The sequence below is a fragment of the Diadema antillarum genome, unplaced genomic scaffold, assembly GCF_040938485.1.
Source record: "Diadema antillarum isolate AM-2024a unplaced genomic scaffold, OU_Dant_1.0 seq00000759_RagTag, whole genome shotgun sequence".
NCBI classification, from domain to species: Eukaryota; Metazoa; Echinodermata; class Echinoidea; order Diadematoida; family Diadematidae; genus Diadema; species Diadema antillarum.
In genome coordinates this window covers 1448220-1470260 of record NW_027271650.1, presented here as the reverse complement: position 1 = coordinate 1470260, position 22041 = coordinate 1448220, and the positions used below count along the sequence as shown (strand labels likewise).

Below are 22041 nucleotides of genomic sequence, written 5' to 3'. Positions count from 1 at the left end.
CAAATATAAAAAGATGTAGCCATGACTGTTTAGTTTTAGACACATAACAAGGAAGAATAATTAAAATGCCACAAATTTCATTCCTTCTTTAAAGCACAGTTATCCTAATTTTGCTCATAGGCTCAGATTTATAAAGCCATGTCGATGGTGTTCGTTTACGTTACGTGGGCGACCACTGCATTAGCATAGACTTTGCACGTAAAACGTGTAACTACTTATGGACGTAAATAAGAGTCTCGCACGGCAACGCTAACACCAGCACCGAACTTGAAATGACGAAAATGATAATCCCTAGGGGCTAGTGTTAGTCAATGGAGAAAAAGCACGTAAATCGCTAACACAAACGGCGGAGCTCGGTTCAGCAGACGACATTCAACACCGAGCCCAGCACCAGCAACCGGAAATACGTCATAATTTTGAGGTCAACTCCCAACACCGACGTGATTTCAAGTTCGGTTTTATCGCCGGTGCTAGTGCTATCTCAGCACTAGCACTAGCACTAGCACCGAACTTGAAATCACCCAGTGGATCGGACTTCTTCGGACTCGGGAAAGTGGGCCAAAGCGTAAGCGCCCAAGAGATGTCGATAGCATAGGTCTCTATAGGAAACTTGCGCCGTGCGCCCGCGTACGCATTTGACTAAACTTATGAATAATTCATGTACTGTAGCGTTTCCATGTACGGAAAAAATATTCGCCGCCGGGACCATGCACCTTTAATATACGGCACTGGGATGGGGTAGTCTAGCTTCTGGACTCTCTTTACTCGTAGCCGTGATTGTACGCGACAAGCCGTATGAGGGCGTGACACCCGAGGATGGCGCGCAGTCTCTCGATATTAGGGAGCTTTAGATTTTAGACGCGCGGACGTTCAAAGGAAAAAAACATGTTCTGAGCTTGCGCAGTAGCGCGCGTAAAGTCAATCTATTTTTAGCTTGCGTCGCCTGAGTTGTTTACTACGCGTACTGGGCTATTTTCTCGTCCGCACAGTTTGCGACGTAGAGAGCTTCTTCATGCACTGATCATATGGGGGCGCGATTTTATTTTTTATACGTTGCGCGCGCGTCCCAGCGTAATCTAAAGCTACCTTTCCACACGACGCAGGGAGAGGAGAACGTCCAGCGCAAGCGTCGGCTCAAACGTCCGCGCGTCAAAATCTAAAGCTCCCTATTAATACACAGAACTGAAGAGTTCTGTGTATTAATATCGCAATCAGAAAATTTGCGCCCTCTCTTGGTCGCACCAAGGAAAAGGGGACGGAGCCCAGACTCGGGATGGGGTTTGTATGGGGAGTCGTCGATCCGTATGTGTACGGCCGTGTTAATGTTATTGTGTGATTGGTCGTGATTGGACATGGGTACGGTACGGTAACGTGTTATACTATAGATATTCGTCATTGTCGCCAAGTCATCCGTGTTGCGAAATCGTGAACACCGTGTAGACTATTCTAGTCTAGACCTTTCTAGATCTAAGAATCTTGAATTTGTCGGAGCATTCCACGTCAAACACGGAACTGAAGTCGTCAATGGCACACTGAACCCAGGCTGCTTATTAACGTGGAAGGTTCCTACCAGAATCGGTGAAAAATGGCTGAGGCTGTGTGTTCCGTCAATCACAGATTTCATGGCGGATGGAAGGTAAGATTACAGCTGTAAATCATTCATGTCAAGTACCAAGTACAAAACACAACTGTTAGAGTAACTTTAGAGTGGTGTAGATTTGTGTAAACTTAATCTGTGAGATTGTAATCAGTTACACCTCGTACACAATCAAACAAGGGATTCATAACCAGAATCGTACTAAAAGTGAAGTGTGGATCGACATTTTTTGTCATAGTTTAGTTATGGAATGTGTAGGACTAACCCCGTCGCGGGGCGCTGTAACACAGTAACAGCGCCCCGAAGCAACCCATGCAATTTTAGGAAGCACTCAAATGCACTGCAACACGTAAACAACTCACCGCTCAAAAGGACACTTGGATTCGCAACGAAAAGCCACATGATATAAAACCATTATTGTTGAACAATAGAAACGACTATGTATTTCTCACCATTACCTCCGAAAACAAGATAAATAGTCATCTTTGAGACCGTCTAGTCGAGATACTGTCCGTTCGCCGTTTTGAACTATCACGCAAATATACTGATCTGCGCATGCGCAAATGAATATTCATATTTTACGTCATCTGCCACATGTACAATGTTGCTCGTATTTGGTTCTCGGTCTCATTTAATAAAGGACACTTGTTCGTACCAATACGATAGATATCATGGAGTTCAAAGATGCTCTAAGTGAAGTAGAGGAGGATGCAAAAAGAATTAAGTTCAAAGTGGAGCAAATAGAAATTATCAAGAACGCAGTGAAACAGAATGACACCTTCCTAATGTTGCCAACTGAGTTTGGCAAGAGTGCTTGCTTTGGTTTCATCACCAAATCTTGGAAGTTGAATAAAGCAGGGCTGCACACTAACCCATTTTTTTTTTTTTTTTTCTGCCGGTCCAACCTGTCTCTGTCGGATCAGTAAATATCCATTTTTCCTCCCCATTTTTGTACTGGTCGGAACAGAAAATTTACTGGTCAACAACAACCTGAAAAAGCATTAACTGGCTTGCAAATTTATTTTCATGTTTTTGTCGACAATAATATTACCTCCCCCCCCCCCCAAAAAAAAAAAAAACATTTTGCAAATAAACATTTTGTAAACTCAAGTGCCTTGTTTACGGATCATTTTCTTGAGAAGGAACAAAAAGGAATCATTTGTGAATTGATTTGTTGATACGAAAAGGAAGTAAAAAAAAAGAAAAAAAGAAGGGACTGAAATGCGGTTTTTAACTTTCCTCCGAAAATTTCTTCCCGTATCTTGGCGTTCTTGAAAGTACACTGCAGGGTCGAATTTGTAATGCTTTGTACTCCTATCTCTTCTTCGTGTATAGAACCATTTTAAAAGAATTGAATGTTTGTGAATCAAAGTGTTAAATGATTATGAACAAAATCAGATTGTATCAAATGCGTTTGTGACTTTTTGTCAACATCGGCGCACGTAGAGTAACACGCGTTACTTAAGTTCTGCGCTTTTCACATTTTTGGTGCTCAGCTGGATTGTAATGATTATATGAATTATTTTTGCTGTATAGTATTTTCTGATGCACGTGCCAGAAGGGGTTCTTTATTTTTCTCCCGATAATCTTTTCGCATTTGTGCATGCGCTCTTGAAAGGTATATACGGCAGCATACGGCATCAGGGTCAAATTCACGATTCTTTTTGCGCTTATTTCTAACTCAAATATCAGCGGGATTGTGACGATTTCATGAACTTTACTTCGGATCACTGTTCGGATGTAATCTGTTGTGATGAACACACCAGAATTGTTGACAATGCACCCTTTATTTTGCTCCGGTAATCTTTTCGCATTTCGTAAATGCGTCCTCTCGGATTAGAAGAAATGATACGGCCGAATTCATGATTCTTTTTGCACCTCTTGTTCTCCTCAAACTTCAACGGGATTGTGATGATTTCATGAATCATTTCGGCTGTAATTTTTATAATGCACGCGCCAAAAGAGGTTTAAAATGTGTCTTATTTTTCTCCCGAATTTGTGCATGCGGTATGCGTTTTTGAAAGATACACAGCATGCAGGGCCAAATTCACGATCCTTTTTGCGCCTATTGTTTCCTCAAATTTCAACGGGATTGCCATGATTTCATGGATTATTATTCGGCTATAATCTTAATGATTCACGTGCCAAGAGGGGTTGAAAATGTGTTCTTTATTTTTCCCCGATAAAATCTTCGAATTTCGTAAATGCGTTCTTGAAAGATCATAACACGGCCGAATTCATGATCCTGTTTGCGCCTATCAATTTAATATCAGCGGGATTGTGACGATTTCATGAATTCCTACGGCTGTAATCTTTTACTTTGCACACACCAAAAGGGGTTGAAAATGTGTCCTTTTATACTTTTTACCGATATTCTCTCCCACATTTCGTAAATGCGCGTCCTCTCGGATTAGAAGGTATTCACAGCCGAATTTATGATTCGTTTTGCGCCTATATTGTCTCCTCAAACTTTAACGGCATCGCGGTGATATTATGAATTATTTCGGCTCTTATCTTTTGTGATGCACACACCAGAAGGGTTGAAAAAACATTCTTTATTTTTCTCCCGAAAATCTCTTCGGAATTATTCATGCGTTTTTTGAAAGACAGTATTCAGGGCCGAATTCGATATCCTTCTTGCGCCTATCGTTTCCTCAAATTTCAACGGGATTGCCATGATTTGATATTCGGCTGTAATCTTTATGATGCACCACCAGAAGGGGTTGAAAATGTGTCTTTTATTTTTCCCCCAATAATCTCTTCGCACTATTCGAATATCACGATTTTTTTGCGCCTATTTCTATACCTCAGATATCAGCAGGATTGCGATGATTTCGTGAATTCTTTCGGCTGTAATCTGTTGTGATGCACGCACAAGAAGGATTGAAAGTACATAGTTTTTTTCCCGATAATTTCTTCGCATTTGTGCATGCGTTTTTGATAACCAACATGGCATGCAGGACCGAATTCAAGATCCTTTTCGCGCCTACTGTTTCCGCAAATTTCAACGGGACTGCGATGATTTTATGATTTTTTTTTTAATTTTTTTCTCGTCACATTTTGTGCATGCGTTCTTGAAAGGTAAACAACAGGACAAATTTCGTTATCCCTTTTGTGCCTACCTTCATTATGAGACCATTCTGAAGAAATGAAATGAAAACAAACGCAATCAGATCTTTATACTGCTGTAATTTTTTCAATTTTTCTAAAAATCTGCACAAGTAAACTCGTTCTATCATGTCATCTGCCACGCTGCTGCAAAGCCGGGATCGGATCATGGGTTTAAAAAAGGCATGAGTGAAATGACCACAGAAATGCGTGCGCCTCTACGAATACATACTCCTTGTCTGATGGCATGACCGCCGATCGCAAGCAAACGAACGATGTAAACGCGTTGGGGAATACCGGCATGCATTTCAGCAGTATTGTACATACACGTATGTATAAGGCTTAAAAGGGTATTGATCAAGCAAGACAACATTAAAAAAAAAAAAAGCCATGGGGAGCAATGGAATACAATCCCAATGACCATGTGGATGGATCTGAAAGGGTTAATTTCTAGTTTTTCATTAACCAATCCATTATGCCTTTAAGATGAAAGCCAATCTAAAATTTTATCAATTTCACGACAATGATAAAAAAAATCCAGCAGAACAGTGCAAGAATGATAAAAATCGGATAAAAAATAAGGAAGTTATGACATTTGAAATTTCAAAAATTTTCAGAAGACACTTCTTGTCCCATTGCTATGAATGAATGAATGAATGAATGAATGAATGAATGAAAATGAATGAATACTCAAGAGTCAATTTTGTTTATCTGTATGTCACAGTACATAGAAATTTAGCTTCCAATTCTTCCAACTTGTTACACACAATAATTATGAAACACACACGCACGCGGACACACACACACACATACACACAATCAAACAGAAAGTGACAAGCCTGACAGAAAAAGAAAGACAGGAAGGATCTCCTCTCATGCGATAGAAGTCTTGGGGGGGGGGGAAGGTCTCTCAATAAATAATCAAACAATTCTCAACTATTGGAAATAAACAAAACATGTATGTAACAGAAGTGTATTCAATTCAAATCACAGTAGAAAATGAACATGAAGCAAAAATGAATATGAGTCCCCAAGAAGCAGAGCTTGTGAGTGGAGCCCATTGTGAATGTACAACATTTAATAAAACTATAATGTACAGTGTGAAAGGAAACTTGATCTACATAGATGAGACATCTGGGGCATTTCCTCTGCAGACTGGGGAAAAAAATAAAAAACAAAACAAAACACACCCTCTATCATGAAAATCACCTATTATTTTCTTAATCCTTCACATCTCCAGATGTTCATTATGTGTGCACTTCCTTTATTGCAAATAAATAATGAACCACACATTCGAAATGCGCTTTAAAAACGAAATAAATAAGTGTCGGTAGGCCCGATAGTAAATCATCGCCCAGCATGCATTCTATTTGTTACGTCTCATGAATATTCATTTCAGTTCTCAGCGAGCCGTCCGGTTTTTTTCCACACGCATACATTGCGTATTACAGTATGTGCTACGTTTTATCCATATTAGCGCATGCGCTGTGTAAGTCATACTACAATACGAAATGCGGTAGGACTATAAAAACCTCGGATAAACTCTTTCACAGGGCTCTCAAAACAGATCATATTGTAAATCGACTTCGCCTGCCGTGATTGTAAGTATCTTATCTAAGAGTAAGGCCCCTAATTTCGGTATAAAACCCTCTATTTTGGTCTCTGGTCACGTAAATGCTTAGCCATATCAGGTGCTTCCGTGACAGGATGGGTTTGCTGTGCGACCCCTTTACGGTACGTATTTGTCCGTATGGGGTCGCTGCTGCGGTTAGTGTAGGACCTAACAGCTACTAGGACTACTAGTATGACTGGTAATATGGAGTCCTACATTGTAAAAGAAGCAGATTGATTCTTTGTTCGAAATTCCGATCGTGCAATATGTGAGTACCAGGGTACAGGCTATTTATGGTCTCCCATCGGCATCGTGTCATATGGGGCTTCCCCCTGCAGTCACAGTGGGAGTGGTGCCCTCTACATAATCATGCTACATGATTTATACTGAATAAATTTACTGGCACTGGGGGAATTATATTAAAAATCCACCTCCACATACAGCATTTTTACACAGCTGGGCTGTTAATATGTGCTTTTTGTTTTGTTTTGCTTTTGTTTTTGTTTTTGTTTTTTGTTTTCAGTAAGAGTCAGAAATCTTCATGTGGACAGCTTGGTAAAATTTTGTAAATGCAAAGTGGTAGACGGACTAGATCGTAGATGCCTACCTACATTGTAATTTAAATAGTTTTTGGTAAAAGAGCAAAATTCAGAGGCTGCCTGCCTTGAGCTTGCCTTGACTCCAGGCTAAAAATGTCATCTAACATTAGACTCTAAGTCTAGAGTAACTGCGTCAGTAAGCGGCCGTGCAGCCGTTCGCGGCAGGTACAACATACATGGTAATATACCGCTTTATAGAATGGGTAGCGAGAATCCTGCGATCTGATTGGTCGAGAGCTATGTGTTGATTTTTACTGGCCGCACGCTACGTACGCTGAGTCACCGTGGTAAACATGTTATCGCGCACTTGTAGCTAGAGTACGCGTACTTGTAACAAAGGTTTGCGCACTAAGCAAGCGTTCGCGCACTCAGGTTGGCCATGCGTCCAGTAAATACTGATGCATGGCTGGCCGTGCGTCCAGTAAAAACTGATGCATGCTTGTTTACGGCAAGCCAAAAGGAAATGCATCCAGTAATTTTGTCATCGGGTAACACGATAGAAAAATGGGTTTTTGACAAGAAAATTACCCATTCTATAAATCAGATGACGCACATGTCTTTTCGTGCGTCAGTCGGAATATAGTGTGCATGCGGTAACTATGGAATTTAGCCTAAACCCACTCGGCTTCGCCTCGTGGGTTAAGCATTCCATAGTTACCTTATGCACACAATTCCGACTGACGCACTCAGACCTGTGCGTCATTTGTATAATAAAACACAGCACTGCACTGTTACATGCACACTACAAATATACTAACACACTAGCAATCAACAAAAACCAACCGATAAAATGGGCACAATCTCTGACGAAAGTGAAATTTTCTCACCGAAATGACAACATATCGCATCCAAAATGAAATTTTCGGTACTTCTTATCATAACAGTTAAGAAACAATGGTCCAAGAAACTGGATTTTTTGTCGTTTTCTCTATGTTCATGGATTTTGAAAACACATCCTCACGTAAAATAGAACTTTCACGAGCCGATGTGGGCCGCCATTTTTTTCGGAAAGTGGATGTTACCATCGAAAAAATTCAGAAAAACACAAGAAAGACATCAACAACACCGCCAGAATTGCGATCTTGTTTGCGGCCAATGCATGTGCGCACGCTATTTTCACGTGCTTTTGCGATGGGAATTGGCGCTTACGCAATGTTCGCGAGACATGTGAAGGCGTTTCAGCTAAAGATCGCGGAGCACGCGCGTATTGCATAGGGATTGTACATCGTGCCGCAAGCAGAAATACTACGTCGCATATCGCCCTTATCGGCGAAAATTGTGCCGGGTTTTGCCCTGGTAAATCATGAAAACTGCGTTGGTCAATAGTTAATTTCTTTTACGAAAACAATTGCGTTAATGAATAATCTTGTCTATGATATATGAAATGGTTGAAAATAATTTGCCTGATTTGTTTACAAGTTGGAAAAACCCTTAACAATGCTTAAACTGCCGCAAACGGAATATTTTACTCTAGATAGAATTGGTCTAGAACTCTAGTCGATCTAGCTTATGGAGCATTCAAATCAGTAATCCAGGCCCAGGTCTAATGTGTAGGTTACAGTAGGGGCCGGCCGCTGGCCATGCCCACTTTACTTGTGACTTCAAATTAACACTGTTAAATAGGGCCTACGACGTATGTTAAGTTTACAAAAGGATAGTGCAGGATGGCCCACATCTTGAAACATTAGCTTGTTGTGAATTAACATGCCACACAGTATAATGTACAATACATGTATGTAACTTGTGTGTTGGTGAGTTAAGAACACATGCAGAAAGTTGTGAACAAGTAGCACCGTGTACACATGTGACCCATTCTATTTCCCCATGCATCTGGCCATGCTTACAACTGTAAATGAATTATTCATGACCCAGGTATGACAAGGATTTCATCATGAAGAAGCTTAAATATTTTATGTGAGAGTACCATTCTGTAGACTACAGCTGTATATTGATAAACTGTGTCATTTTGACCCCAAAACTCTCTTAAATTACCCAGTTTGGCCAGTAGTTTCAATTTGCGGTTTAGTATGATTGTTTTGATATATATGCTGTCTTTGCAACTTTTCTCCATTGTTTGGCATATGTTCATGTACAGCTGTACTTACCATTTACTAATTGAACATCAAATGCTTAATTCTCCCCCCCCCCAAAAAAAAAGAATTCATTTAGCATTTTCATGATTGCTACATGTACGCACTGTAGGTCTATTAAACTCCATACAGTGGATAGTGGAGATGATGTCTCTTGAGCTGTATGTTGGTGTGTGTGTGCGTGTGTGTGTGTGTGCCTGTCTGTCTGTTTCTTTTAGTCATTGTACAAACAGGCTTCAACCATTCCTTATCCAGAGGGGAAACAGAAAAACCAAACTTATTTTTTAGCCAGGAGACAAGTTAACAGTTTAAAATAATGAATCCATCTCCCTGCTTCCTTTTGCAGATTGTTGGAATTGATGTGAAAACGAAAGATGCTTCCAACAGTCACGCAAGTGGCCTTGAGGGGTAGGTATTGCGTATATATCGAAGAAAAGATGTAATAATTTCTCTTTTATGTTCTTTTTCTTGGTATTTGTATGTTAATTGCTCACTTGAGCCAGCTAAAAATAGTCACCACTGTCCAGATCAGGATCACCTGGGGGTAAAAACTTTGACCCGATCAAATAACTGTCCAGATTCAAATATTTTGAAATCATATCCATCTTATTGCTTCACACACTTGAATATCACTTATGAGCTCAGATGTTGTCTGTGCCACAATGCACAAATTTGTCACTCAGTCTCTTTATGGTCAATTTTGATTTCAAATTGTTTTTTGTATGATCGTGTAAAAATTGTTAATATGCACAAACAGAAATCCCATCATATTGTATCATCATCTGGATGAACATTAAGAACAGTCAAGTAACCATCATCAGTAAGTACCCTCCTCTTCCACAGAAAAGCTTCTCATGTGTTGTTGTTTCTGTATGTAATCACTTTGAATTCAGATACTTGTATTTTTCTTTTTAAGTTTCCATGACTGGTGAAGGCATTTTTGCTTTTCCTTTAAATATCCATGACTACATTCTATTTTATACATTTTATCTGCTACATAGAGAACTTCTATTGACTACTCAGGTCAAATGCATGATATTATGGGATTGGGGTGTAACCTCATACAGTATGATGATTCAGTTTGCTGCCATTTTGAAGTTGGAGTTGCACACTGTCCTCTAGTCTTGTGTCCCTGAAAAAAAGAAGAAAAGAAACACATTATTTTCATTCACTCTATGTATAATTTAGATTTTAGGACTTTTCAAGAAAGGTGACTCAACTATATGGATAGGACTCTGGTTCCCTCTGGTTTCATCAGAAATATGTCTTTAGATCGGTCTGAGGAACAAACAACTGCTTCCTCTAAAAACATGTACAAGAAAAAATATATATCATGGATGACTTAGCATTTTTCTTTTTTAATTTTATCTCTCCATGATGCAATGGTTATTCATGACTCATAGTATGTGTAGACCTTTTGTACCTAGCAACTGGAGTAAAGTCGGTATTCTGTATTATAAAGATTACCAGTTCAAGGTTCAAGCCAATTTATTTCACATATTAAAGCAATGTGTAGGCTGTGAGACAGTTTTTGGAACCATTGTGAATCTTATGAGTCTTATATGTAAGATTCAAATCTTTTCTTGCAGTGTGAGAGGATAAGTAGTATTCCAAATCAATGGGAAAAGTCACTCTTACCAAAGCTTCTTCAAACAGATTTGTGACTTTGCAGTTTTTGGGTAATCAAAAATAACCACAATAGACATGTATTTAATCATATCTGCCTTTTTTTCTTTGCATTTTTTTTTTAAAGCTAAGTGTGCTCATTGGCTAATTGCTATATTTTTATCTTCAAGAGAAGTGCTACATTCAACTGTACATGTTCCACAGTAAATGAGATACTGTCTGATCAGATGATCAATCTATTTACTAGGTTTTTTTTGATGAGAAAATCCTTTTCAAGCAAAAATATGAACTTTATTTGAACAGCAATATTAGTTTGTATACTTTTTGGTACATGTACAATGTATTTGGAAAAATGGAAAAAGTATATTTTGTATTGATATCTTCATTCAATAGTTTTTTATGCGAATACTAGTTGTTGTTTTATATAATGATATGATATCGATGTGTATTTTTGCCATCCCGCAGTCTCTAAACAATAACTTATCTATCCAATAAAATGTGTATTAATGTATGCTCACCATATCAAGAACATTGTATTTATTGCATCAATTATACAGTATTTGTTTTTCTTTAAAAGTTGTGTTATGTACTGCGAGTATCTGGTATGCTCAAAAACTGTCAACATTGAGACTTGAGAGTTGCTCCATGTGGAATTGCACACAGGCAATTGTTAATCAAATTACCTTTTTAATGAAGTCATGCTGGATTTCCATATTTCTCTTTGCAATATATTCTTTGTAAAAGAGAAACCATTAACAGCTACTGAATATTTCTTTGAGTACATGTTGTCTATTACCGAAAACTGAAACCAGTGTGTGTAGTACTAGTATACAAGGCTGCAAATATAACAAGAGTACTATATTTATATGGCTGGAGTCATTTCTCAGAAACCACCTTTAACAGTCAGAGAGCTCTGTCTTGTGCAGTCTAGCTTACTGTTATATGGCTAAGCTTACATTGGTTCTAATACAATGTGTACATCATTTCCATTGGAATGATGTTGTGTACATGCATTAAATTATAATGAGTCTATCTCTGCACACTTCTCCCTCTGTCCCTGTTAATCTAGCCATTTTTACAAGGAAGCAACACATCTTTTCACTGAAAGACAGTTATTAACTTTTAATGTGCTTGGTCAAAATATAAATGATATATTTCTAGGATGGTCTGTAATGTAAATTTCTGTGAGAGTGGTTCGGAAGAAATACATTCTGCTATAAACATTTACATGGTGACTCCAGTCAATCAGTATTTTGGTAGATTACTAGAAGTGCCATACAAATTTGTGCAATGTAGAATGCGTAAGCATTAGATGATTGTGGTAACAAAGCTGAACTCTCTTTGCCAGCAGTGTGATGAATTATGTGTCAATTAAAAACCTGCAGACTGAATGTTCAGATATATATCAGGGTACATTGTAGATGCATGTGTGCGCACTGCCTGGCTCCACTGAATGTGTCCAGGTTCTACGATGCAGACATATGTAGACGTACATGTACTGCTGATGATAAAATATCTTCAGTTTTTGGCATTTTGCAATAGGATGAATAATTTCATAGTTATGGCCCAGTGCTTAAGAGAAATTCTGTTGACCCCACAACGCTGTTTATCACGCTAACTTTTGTCCCGTGTACAATCGTTTGTCAATCTGCATGACAAAGGAAGTGTATATTCAATGTGTGTATGGCATGCAAGTGAACTCTGATCTCACCGCCATTCTGCCACACACACTCCCTCGTGGGCTACAAAGGTTGCACACAATATCTTTGTCTGACAGAATATGATGTGCTTTTGTCCCATGGGGTCTAAGTGGCGGGTTGTAAGTTTCTGCATGTACATGTAACTTGCAATGAGGCAGTGATGTCAAGCTACTTTGTCTACACCTAGAGTAGTGATCTGTTATCTTACAGCAGGTCAGGAATTTTGATATCAATGAATCTGGATATTTCTGATATTCGTAACTTGCCAACTCAGGCAAGCGCAACCAACTATCTTTGTATGAATACAATTCACACACTCCATTCAATTCTATTTCATTTAATTTTTTGAAGGGGTTGAGGTGGTCTTTGTCCTTCAAGCAGATAAGTTTATTTGACGGTCTCCACAATAATGCCCTCTAACATACAAGTATACTGGGCCTATTACTGGGCTGATAGTGGGCTCAAAGCTCATTACAAGCATAATGAGATACTTTGTCTTAAGATATCTTATAGTAGTACTAGTACAATATGTTACACATATACCCTACCAAATAAATTGCTAACAATGAATAATGAAAATTGTAATTAGAATATACAGCACAAATCCACCAAATTGTGGTTACTTAGATGCAACTTGGATATTGTGTGGATTATTTCACCAGCTCCAATCACAGATTCATCCCATGGGTGCATTGCCAACTCATGAATGAGCTCTATGGGAGCATGCAGTGGTAGGCATAGCAGTTAATATGCACAGTACTTGCATGTACATGTAGTATGTTGGGGATCTACACCAATTAGGCTAATTCTACAAACCAGGACATATGGTACATGCTGTGATTGTGGTAATGTACTAGTGCCTGGCAACATGTGTAGAATTATATTCTTTCTGCAGCTTACACATGAGAAAGAGACAGACAGGGCTTTATTGGATAGTATATGAACTCAACAATATTCTTCATTTATTTTGATGTGTTTTGCTTGCCTAAAACAGTGTGGAATTTCACCTCAGTGATACCGGAGACATAATATGGAAGCTCCCCCCTGGGTTGGCCGAAGTTCCTTTCTTTGTCTCCAACTTTGACCTCTATGAAGTGAGTACAAACATGAATTCAGAGTCCTCGTATTTTGTAGAAACTAATCTTCTCGAAAAGAAAATAGCACAGTTTCCCTTGCATGTCATGATGAGTATAGAAAAGGCATTGCACTATATTGTGTGACAGTCTTGACTTTTACAATATTGCATATAAACCAAAACTCCTTTAATCTTATGGCTTTTCTTAGTTTTATTCATTCTTGTTTTCAGTTGTGTAACTTACAGCAAGAATCTTTGTAAGTAGTATACATTGATATCAGAAGAGAGTGATGGATACGAGGTGTATAGATTAGAGAAAGTACCAGGAAAAATCACAAGTCACAAATACCATCTCATATAGCAATAAGCACCCCACTGTCATAAGATGCTGTACATGTACAGTGTGCATGTCAAGGAAAATCATGCAACAGGCCTTTTCCACCAAGAATCTTTATCACAGTTTTGTTCAGAATTTTTGCATAGTCAGATGTCATATCTGTTATATACAGGTGGTGAAATTTTGTCAAGCCAGAATAGTTTGCGAAACAGAACTTCTTCCATCGGAATTACTTTACTGTATCGTACAGAGGGGATATCGAGTTGTTGATATGAGTAGGGATATTACTGCTTTACTTCAATGTAAGAATGTTTAGAGTTGGTCTCTAGATTTGTAGCACGGGTGGCAGGCATTCTTGCAGAAGTTGCAAGAGGTGTATGTTGTTTTCATCATGAATAATCATACAATGCTTACAGAGCTGACAGGTAGGATGACATTGCTGGAGAAATATTCACATTGACACCTCTCTGAATGAATCTGTGTGAGGCTATTGGCTGTTTTCTTTTCCCTGTGTCGTAAATGCAGATTACTGGAACGAAGATTCAAAGTATTAAATTTGTTGGCAGCCAGAGTGGAGACAAGATTGAGATGCAGGTAAAGTGCGTTGAGTTTTATGATAATGATAATTACACTACAGTCAGTTCTTCGTAGGACAGTACATTAAGCATGCAAATTAGTATGCAAATGTATGCAATGTCCACAAGAAAGAGTCCGTATAGAGAGATGAAGACATTGTGCTACATTTGCCACGGGTTAGCATACAAAAGAAGCAACCCTAAAACTGCACTCTGTCATAATTTTTCACATACTCATATATTTATGATTATAATATATATTATATATAATATTATATATTATATATAATATTATATTATATATATAATGTCATATATTTTGCGAGGTTTTTATTTTCACGAATTTCGCGAGTTGGGTACTATTCGCAAATTTAACAGTGCACAAACTTATTAAATCTGACCTTGCCATGGATGTGACGTGCACGTATACATGTCTCCCTTTATTATTGTAATCCACGATCGTGAATGTGAACCCTCGCAAAAATGTTGGGAAATTTAAATTCGCAAAAAAAAAATAAGATTCGCTAAACATTATGGCATATGCAGCACTTGGCCAGGAGATGCATATGACACTATTAGCAAACCATTTAGATGTTGACAGAAAGACAACAAAATTGATGGGGCAACGTTGGTATAAATGGAATTAGGAAGCATCATTTCCAGCACGCTCGGTTTAGAAACCAATGTGCAATGTAGATGAAGATTTATGTCCTTTGCGTTATGGCAAGTTTAAAAAGGGCACGGTAAATGAAAGGTGTGCACTCATTAGATGTTTTATGATTGAATTGAAGGGTTTGAGAGTGGCATGTAAAGCCAGGCAACACTGGTGAATTTTTCACATGATTGTGGAAATGTTACAGGGGTAGACAGAGCAGTCTCCCTCCCTCGATGCATGTTTTAATTACGTTACATGATTAGATATGCGCAGAGTGTAATATCCAGATTATGCCATCAGGATTGATCCATTTTGTCTTCCCTTCTTTCTGTTTCTATCTGTCCAACTGTCTCTCTTTAAAAAATAATACATCTATCTGTACTTCAATTGTATTTAGATCAGGCTATCAGCCTGTGTATCTACAATGTAGGTCCTATGTATGTATGTATGTATTTATGTATGTATGTGTGTATGTATATATATATATATATATATATATATATATATATATATATATATATATATATATATATATATATGTATTTATGTAGGTATGTATATGTTTGTATGTATGTGTGTATGTATGCATGTATGTATGTATTCAGCTTTATATGCATCTGTCATTTTTTCTTGTATGTGTTAATACCAATTTATGTATCTCCCTATTTGTACCTATCTATAATGTACGGTATGTTTCATTCTTATTTATCTGTCAGTCTATCTGCATATATATCACTCTTCCTTGTATGTCTGTATGCATCTATTCATCTGTCTCATCTATATTTTATTTTGATTTATATATCAAGCTATTATCAAACTATCTGCCTATCTCTCTATCTGTCTGTCACTTTTTCTTGTATGTGTATGTATCTCTCTTATCTGTCCCAATCTATATTTTTTTCTTTCTTATCTGTCAGTCTGTCCACCTATCTATCTATCCATCTGTCACTTTTTCATATGTTTGTGTATCTTTCTCTGTGTTCATATCTATTCATCTGTCTAGTAATTTATTCATCAATCTGTCCTTTGTCTCATGTATATAATTCAATTTTTCCATCTGTCTACTATATTCTTCTGATCTATTCATCTGTCAATCATTTACGTCTGTAATCTATGTATCGATTCGCTACTCTATTTATCTTTCTGTTGATGTGTAAGTATTCATGTTTTCATATATGTAGGGTATAGATATGTACCTCATCTATTAATCTACATGTTTCTATCTATCGACCCATATCATTGTGCATGTTTACAGGCCACACAGAAAAGACCAGACACGCTGCATCTGAAGTATGAAGATGACTTCACTTTTCAGTGCTCCAAGGTAAGATTGCATCATTGCTAGTTTCCACCACACCACTTTCTTCTGAATTCAAGTGATATACTTGCTTGAATATTTAAAGGGACACAGTAACCAAAGGGAATAGAATCAAAGAAGTGCTGGATCAATGACAGATGTCAATTAACTTTTAGACTCTCATATCATTTTGTGGAATTGATGTGTTCACATTGCAGGATATGCAGACATTTGTAGGAGAGTAGTTACTTTCATTGTCCTACTGATGCTGAATTATCGTTAGTGTTATTGTTGTTGTTACTATCATTCATTCATCGTCACCATCATCTTCATCATCATCATCATTGTTATCATCAATAGTAATAATCCTATTATTACTAAAAGTGATAATATGGAAAACTTTTTTCTAAATCATTCAGGTATTTGTCCTTTTTCCTCTTTACTTTGTGTAAAAGCTATAAGGAACTGCCATGTATTGCATCCATAGGAGTGTAACTGTCAGCATACCCCTGATTATTGCAGATTGGTTGAATGAGTATTTTCAGAAAGCAAATACAGCATTGAATATCGTGGCATGAGAGTGAGACTATTTGGTATTGGTCCTTTTTGGGGGGAAGGGGGAAGGGGCAGAAACAGGTTTAAAAATTGCACCCATTTGCTGTACACTGTTGATATGGTATTTAATCAAAGCATGATAAGGAATGGAATCTTATGATATGTATATATATGTAATATGTATAATATGTATCACATCACACTGCTTAAGACTGCATAAAATGTGTTTTTCTCTCCTTAGGTATGGAAGATAGAGCGTGCCATAGAGGCCCCATACAGTCTCCAGAGTGCCCTGCATATCGGATTCTTCTCGGATTTAACCATCAGAGCGGACAGTGGCAAAGAGGTATGGTAATGTGTGTTGGGGAGGGGGGTGGGGGTCGGGATGGAGGGTGGGGATGGGGATGGGTATGGGAGGGGGAAGGGAAAGAGGGGAGGTGTGTTTATCAGACTGAATTCGTTGGTATTCAATTTATTGATAATTCAATCCTTAATACCTGCAGACAGGATTTTCCTCTCATATGTAAGTTGTAGGGGGCAATGGTAGAGTGGTGTAGTAATAACTGAAAGAAGAGGGGGGGGGGGGGAAGATGGGAGGGGATGAAGAAAACCCTGTTGGACTGGTGGAAATAAATACCTCTAGATTGAAGTGCTTACCAGAGTTTGAATTCAAGATTCATTGGTATTGATGATTTAATATTTGATACCCGCAAAAGGGATTCTCATCTGATTTCTGATTTGACCATTAGAGTGGACAGTGATGGACATGAAAGCTAATGGCCAGAAGGGGAGGGAGAAGGGAGAGGGGGGAAAGGGAGATGATGAAGGCCGGGCTTTACCGGTGAAAATAGATACCACTAAATTGTAGTGATTGTTTGATTATTCATGAAATGTTAATTGGATTAATTATACCCCCGCCAAACAAAGTTTGAAGGGGGTATATAGGAATCAGCGGACGGTCGGGCGGTCGGTCGGGCGGTCGGTCCGTTGCAAATCTTGCGTCGCGAACTACTTCCTCAGTTTTCAACCGATTCCCATAAAACTTGGCACAGATGTGTGCCTTGGGTTGTAGATGTGCAAGACGTATTTTTTGACAGTACCCAAAAGTACGTTGCCATGGTAACGGCATATTATGGGCAAAAATGGGTACAAATCTTGCGTCGCGAACTCCTCCCACAGTTTTTGATCAATTTTTATGAAATTAGGTACAGATGTTCATCTGAATATGTTAATGTGCAAGACACATATTTCCGCAGTGGCAAAAAGTGCGTTGCCATGGTAACGGCATGTTATTGGTAAAATATAGGGCAAAATGCTTCATGGCAAAAGTGCTTCATCAGTGTTCTTCCAATTCTCATGGAATTCATATTGAATGTTTGTCTTAGGATATAGGTCAGCATGACACATTTCTTGACAGTGACAAAAAGTATGTTGCCATGGTAACAGCTCACATATTATGACCCAAAATGATGGAAAATTTTGTGTTGCAAACTACTTCCTCAGTTTTTGCCCAATTTCCATGAAACTTGGTACAGATGTGTGCCTTTGGTTGTAGATGTGCAAGACGCATTTTTTGACAGTACCCGAAAGTACGTTGCCATGGTAACGGCATATTAATGGCAGAAGATCAAGGAAAGATCTTGTGGATTTAACTACTTCCTCAGTTTTTTGACCAAAGCTTATGAAATGTGGCACACACCTTGATCTTGGTGGGAAGATGTGGAAGACATATTTTTCGGACGTGTCGGAAGCTGCGTTGCCATGGTAACGGCATATAAATGGCAGAAGATCAAGGAAAGATCTTGCGGATTGAACTACTTCCTCTGTATTCGACTGGAGCTCATGAAATGTGGCACACACATTGGTCTTGGTGGGAAGATGTGCAAGACATATTTTTTGGACGTGTCGGAAGCTGCGTTGCCATGGTAACGGCATATTAATGGCGGAAGATCAAGGAAAGATCTTGTGGATTGAACTACTTCCTCAGTTTTTGACAAAAGCTTATGAAATGTGGCACACACAATAGTCTTGGTGGGAAGATGTGCAAGACATTTTTCGGACGTGTCGGAAGCTGCGTTGCCATGGTAACGGCATTTAAATGGCAGAAGATCAAGGAAAGATCATTCCTTGGGTAAAACTGTCGTGACGGGGCGGGGGTATTAATCACCTTCAGTGATATTTCTAGTTATTCATGTATTGGCCATACTACATTGAATTAAAAGCAGGATATTCTACTTGAGTAACACTGTTGCTATCTTAGGTTCAGTACTCTTTTAGCAAAGTAAATGACAGGAAAGAAAAGAAGAAGACCTCATTAGCTCATGGTGATTATCACACTTAATGCAATTTATCTGAACCTCTGACAAGAGCACTCCTCAAGAGATGTATACCATCCTTTATTGATAGAAGATAGGCTTGTAGAGCCATTGTGTTGTGTGTATGCATAGTCATGTTAAATATTGTGCTATGTTCAAAGATACTACCAAGTAGTTTCCACGAGAGTGCTATGCAGTCATGTACCCTCAATACTTCAACAGTTGTGTGTATTGCCTGTTGTGATGTGCAGATCAGTTGTAAGAACAGAAATGCTCCAAATCACTAGCGTAAACATACTCATTGGAAGTTTTCAGCATTGGGTGGAATCTTAACGCTGGTAAATACACATTCATCCCATATCTAGCTTCAAAATAAATGCCTAGTGCTGGGGGGTTAGCATGCTATTACCAGCATTGATACCCTCTGGCTGAAGTAGGGTAAAAGGGTAACAGAAGAGGGTGACATTCATTGTGTATCCATTTCTCCCTTGCTTTCACTCACTCTCACTCATTCTCTTTGTCTTACAGTTCACTGTTCACAAGGTAATTTTGAAGGCAAGCTGCCCCCAGCTAGCATGGGACCAGACCCCGCCCCCACTGAGCGGTCACCCAGAGGACGTGCTGACCGCTGTCCTCCACTTCCTCTACACTGAGTGCCTGCCGGAGAGCATCCAGGAGGAGACCGCTCGCCACTGCTTGGCCGTCGCCAGCAAGCTGCCCGGCTTCGGCCGGCTGGCCAACCTCTGCCAGCTCTACTTGAAGAATGTTGCAGTCAAGAACCGTAAGTGGTGGGGACACCAGAGCTTTGCACTGTATGTGGCAATCTATGGGTGTGTTCGAGGGCTCTCCTAAAGCCAACCAAGCCATACCGAACCCATGCCAGAGGAGTGCTCGAATTCTCCTAAAGTGTACCTTACCGAACCAAACCGAACTGAGCCAAAAGTGGACCACTTCCCTATGTGCTCCAAAAGAGTACCAAAAGTTTGGGACATCTGTAAGTAGTTTAAGCGCGCCAGGTGAATGACCCTGTTGCAACAAAATATGTGACAACCTCTAAAAATAACTCATGAGGTACGCTTTCTCCACCGAGCACTCGAACACTCCAAATATACAGTAGCAATAGCACAGTGTTGTTTGCTTCTGTTCGCTTTTGAACACTTGAACACACCCTATAACTGGCATTGAGAATCCCGAGCCCTGCTTTCAATTACAGATGCATATGCCAAAACTGTTTTATTCCTTTATTTGCTGTAGTCCACATTTCGACATCTGTAACTTAAAATAGTGGATATGACACCTGTCAAGCAATCAGGAGGTCATTGATTCAAGTTCAACCCATTTATGACTGCCCATAGTTTTTTTATTGTCGCAAAATATGTCATGTTAGAATAATGGACCTAACAGTGAGAGAATTATTGATGGATTCAGCAAACTGGTGGCTGATATGACAATGAGATGGTAATAGGACAGTTGGAATCAAGTGAGATAGAGATACTGAAGGAAAGTGATTCCAAGTTTCTTAGAATATCCAAGCAAGGATTTTTTTTTTTTTAACCTAAATATCATTGGATTAATAGTAAAGGTCATGGAAAAGCAAGTGGTAGTTGAGCAGGAAATGATTGAAAGTTGAGAGAGAGAGAAAAAAAATCACATTTTTAAGGATTTTCACCAAGATCCAGGTGGCAGAAAGGATGTAATGCAAGAGCATAGATCCTGGTAACATTAGGAAGTAGCCGTTAGTGTATCATTGACGTCAAAACAGAGCAAGAACTGATACACATTGTTGTAAATGCAAAGTGTGATCTAGAAATTTGTGTTTGTGGGAGTCTATATACACTGAGATAGTAAGAGTGAGGATTACCATCAAATTTTCAAGTTTTGATTGTGAGACATTTCAGTTGCCTATAAGGAGAAGGTGATATGAAGAAGACAGTTACTGAAGGAAGTACAAAACCAAGATGAGCTCTTTCCTCACAATTGTATGCGTTGTCCTGTGGTGTGTGAAAAGAAGAAAACAACTAAAAAATATGAAGTGGTGGCATCTTTTTCTTTAGACTGCACGATCAGTGCTGCATGTCTAAGAGGCTGTTAAATGATTCTTCAGTTCAATGGCTGCAACTTTGAAAACTAGTGCTCTTGTTGTAAAAAAGTTATAAGTAAGTTCATGAATTATCAAAGCTGTAGATTATTCTTCTGTAGAATTCTAGCTGTAAAATCATCAAACTCGTGACTGCGTGACCTTTCGACCTCTGCTGCAGAAATCATCAGCTACATCAATGACATGCACACCTGTGGAGACCGCCTCGCCCAGATCTTCAGCAACAAGACGACCACGATGGAGGGCTCCATAAGAATGGAGAATTTCATGGAAGAGCCTGCCAAGCTTGTCTATGCCCTCAAGCAGGCCATTAGGGAAGCTGCAATTGGTAAGATCCCAGAGCATCACTGGAAAATATTTATTTTTCATAGATGCAGCACTTGTTTGTTTGTTTCTATTGTCCCATATTCTACATTTTACAAGTAGATCATAAACATATCAAGAATTTAATTTGCAAATGGTAGAATACAAGAAATAAGAGAATTAATACGTGTGGAGTATAGGGAATCTCATAAAGTTAGAAGTATTGCTTGTAAGGAGTAGATTCCCTGAAGTTATTATAAAGTGAATTCTTGCATGAAATTTATAGTTCTAAGGAATACCAAATTATGAAGTTGGAAAATGCCTACCAAGGGTATGTTGAAGAATGTAATGAGAGGAATGTCTGTACGTGATGTGTAGCAACAAATAAATAGTAGTGACTTGGTTAGCAAAAACATATTCCAAGAGAAGAGAGAGTCAGAGTTTGATTCTGGAAGATCGAATACCGGTATGCAGGCAACAAATGCCTTCTGAGAAATTG

General features: G+C 38.8%; 1 protein-coding gene across 1 annotated transcript in view; it reads left to right on the top strand.

Moving 5' to 3' along the window:
- The first annotated feature begins 1454 nt into the window (after window positions 1-1454).
- Window positions 1455-22041, top strand: part of LOC139738615 (uncharacterized) — a 39729-nt gene continuing 19142 nt past the window's right edge. Inside the window, exons 1-8 of the mRNA XM_071649233.1 lie at window positions 1455-1636; window positions 9353-9414; window positions 13327-13426; window positions 14270-14338; window positions 16230-16298; window positions 17068-17172; window positions 19670-19922; window positions 21400-21567. Of these exons, the coding sequence (XP_071505334.1) occupies window positions 1586-1636; window positions 9353-9414; window positions 13327-13426; window positions 14270-14338; window positions 16230-16298; window positions 17068-17172; window positions 19670-19922; window positions 21400-21567 (877 nt within the window). The 5' untranslated portion in view covers window positions 1455-1585. The remainder of the gene's footprint in view (window positions 1637-9352; window positions 9415-13326; window positions 13427-14269; window positions 14339-16229; window positions 16299-17067; window positions 17173-19669; window positions 19923-21399; window positions 21568-22041) is intronic.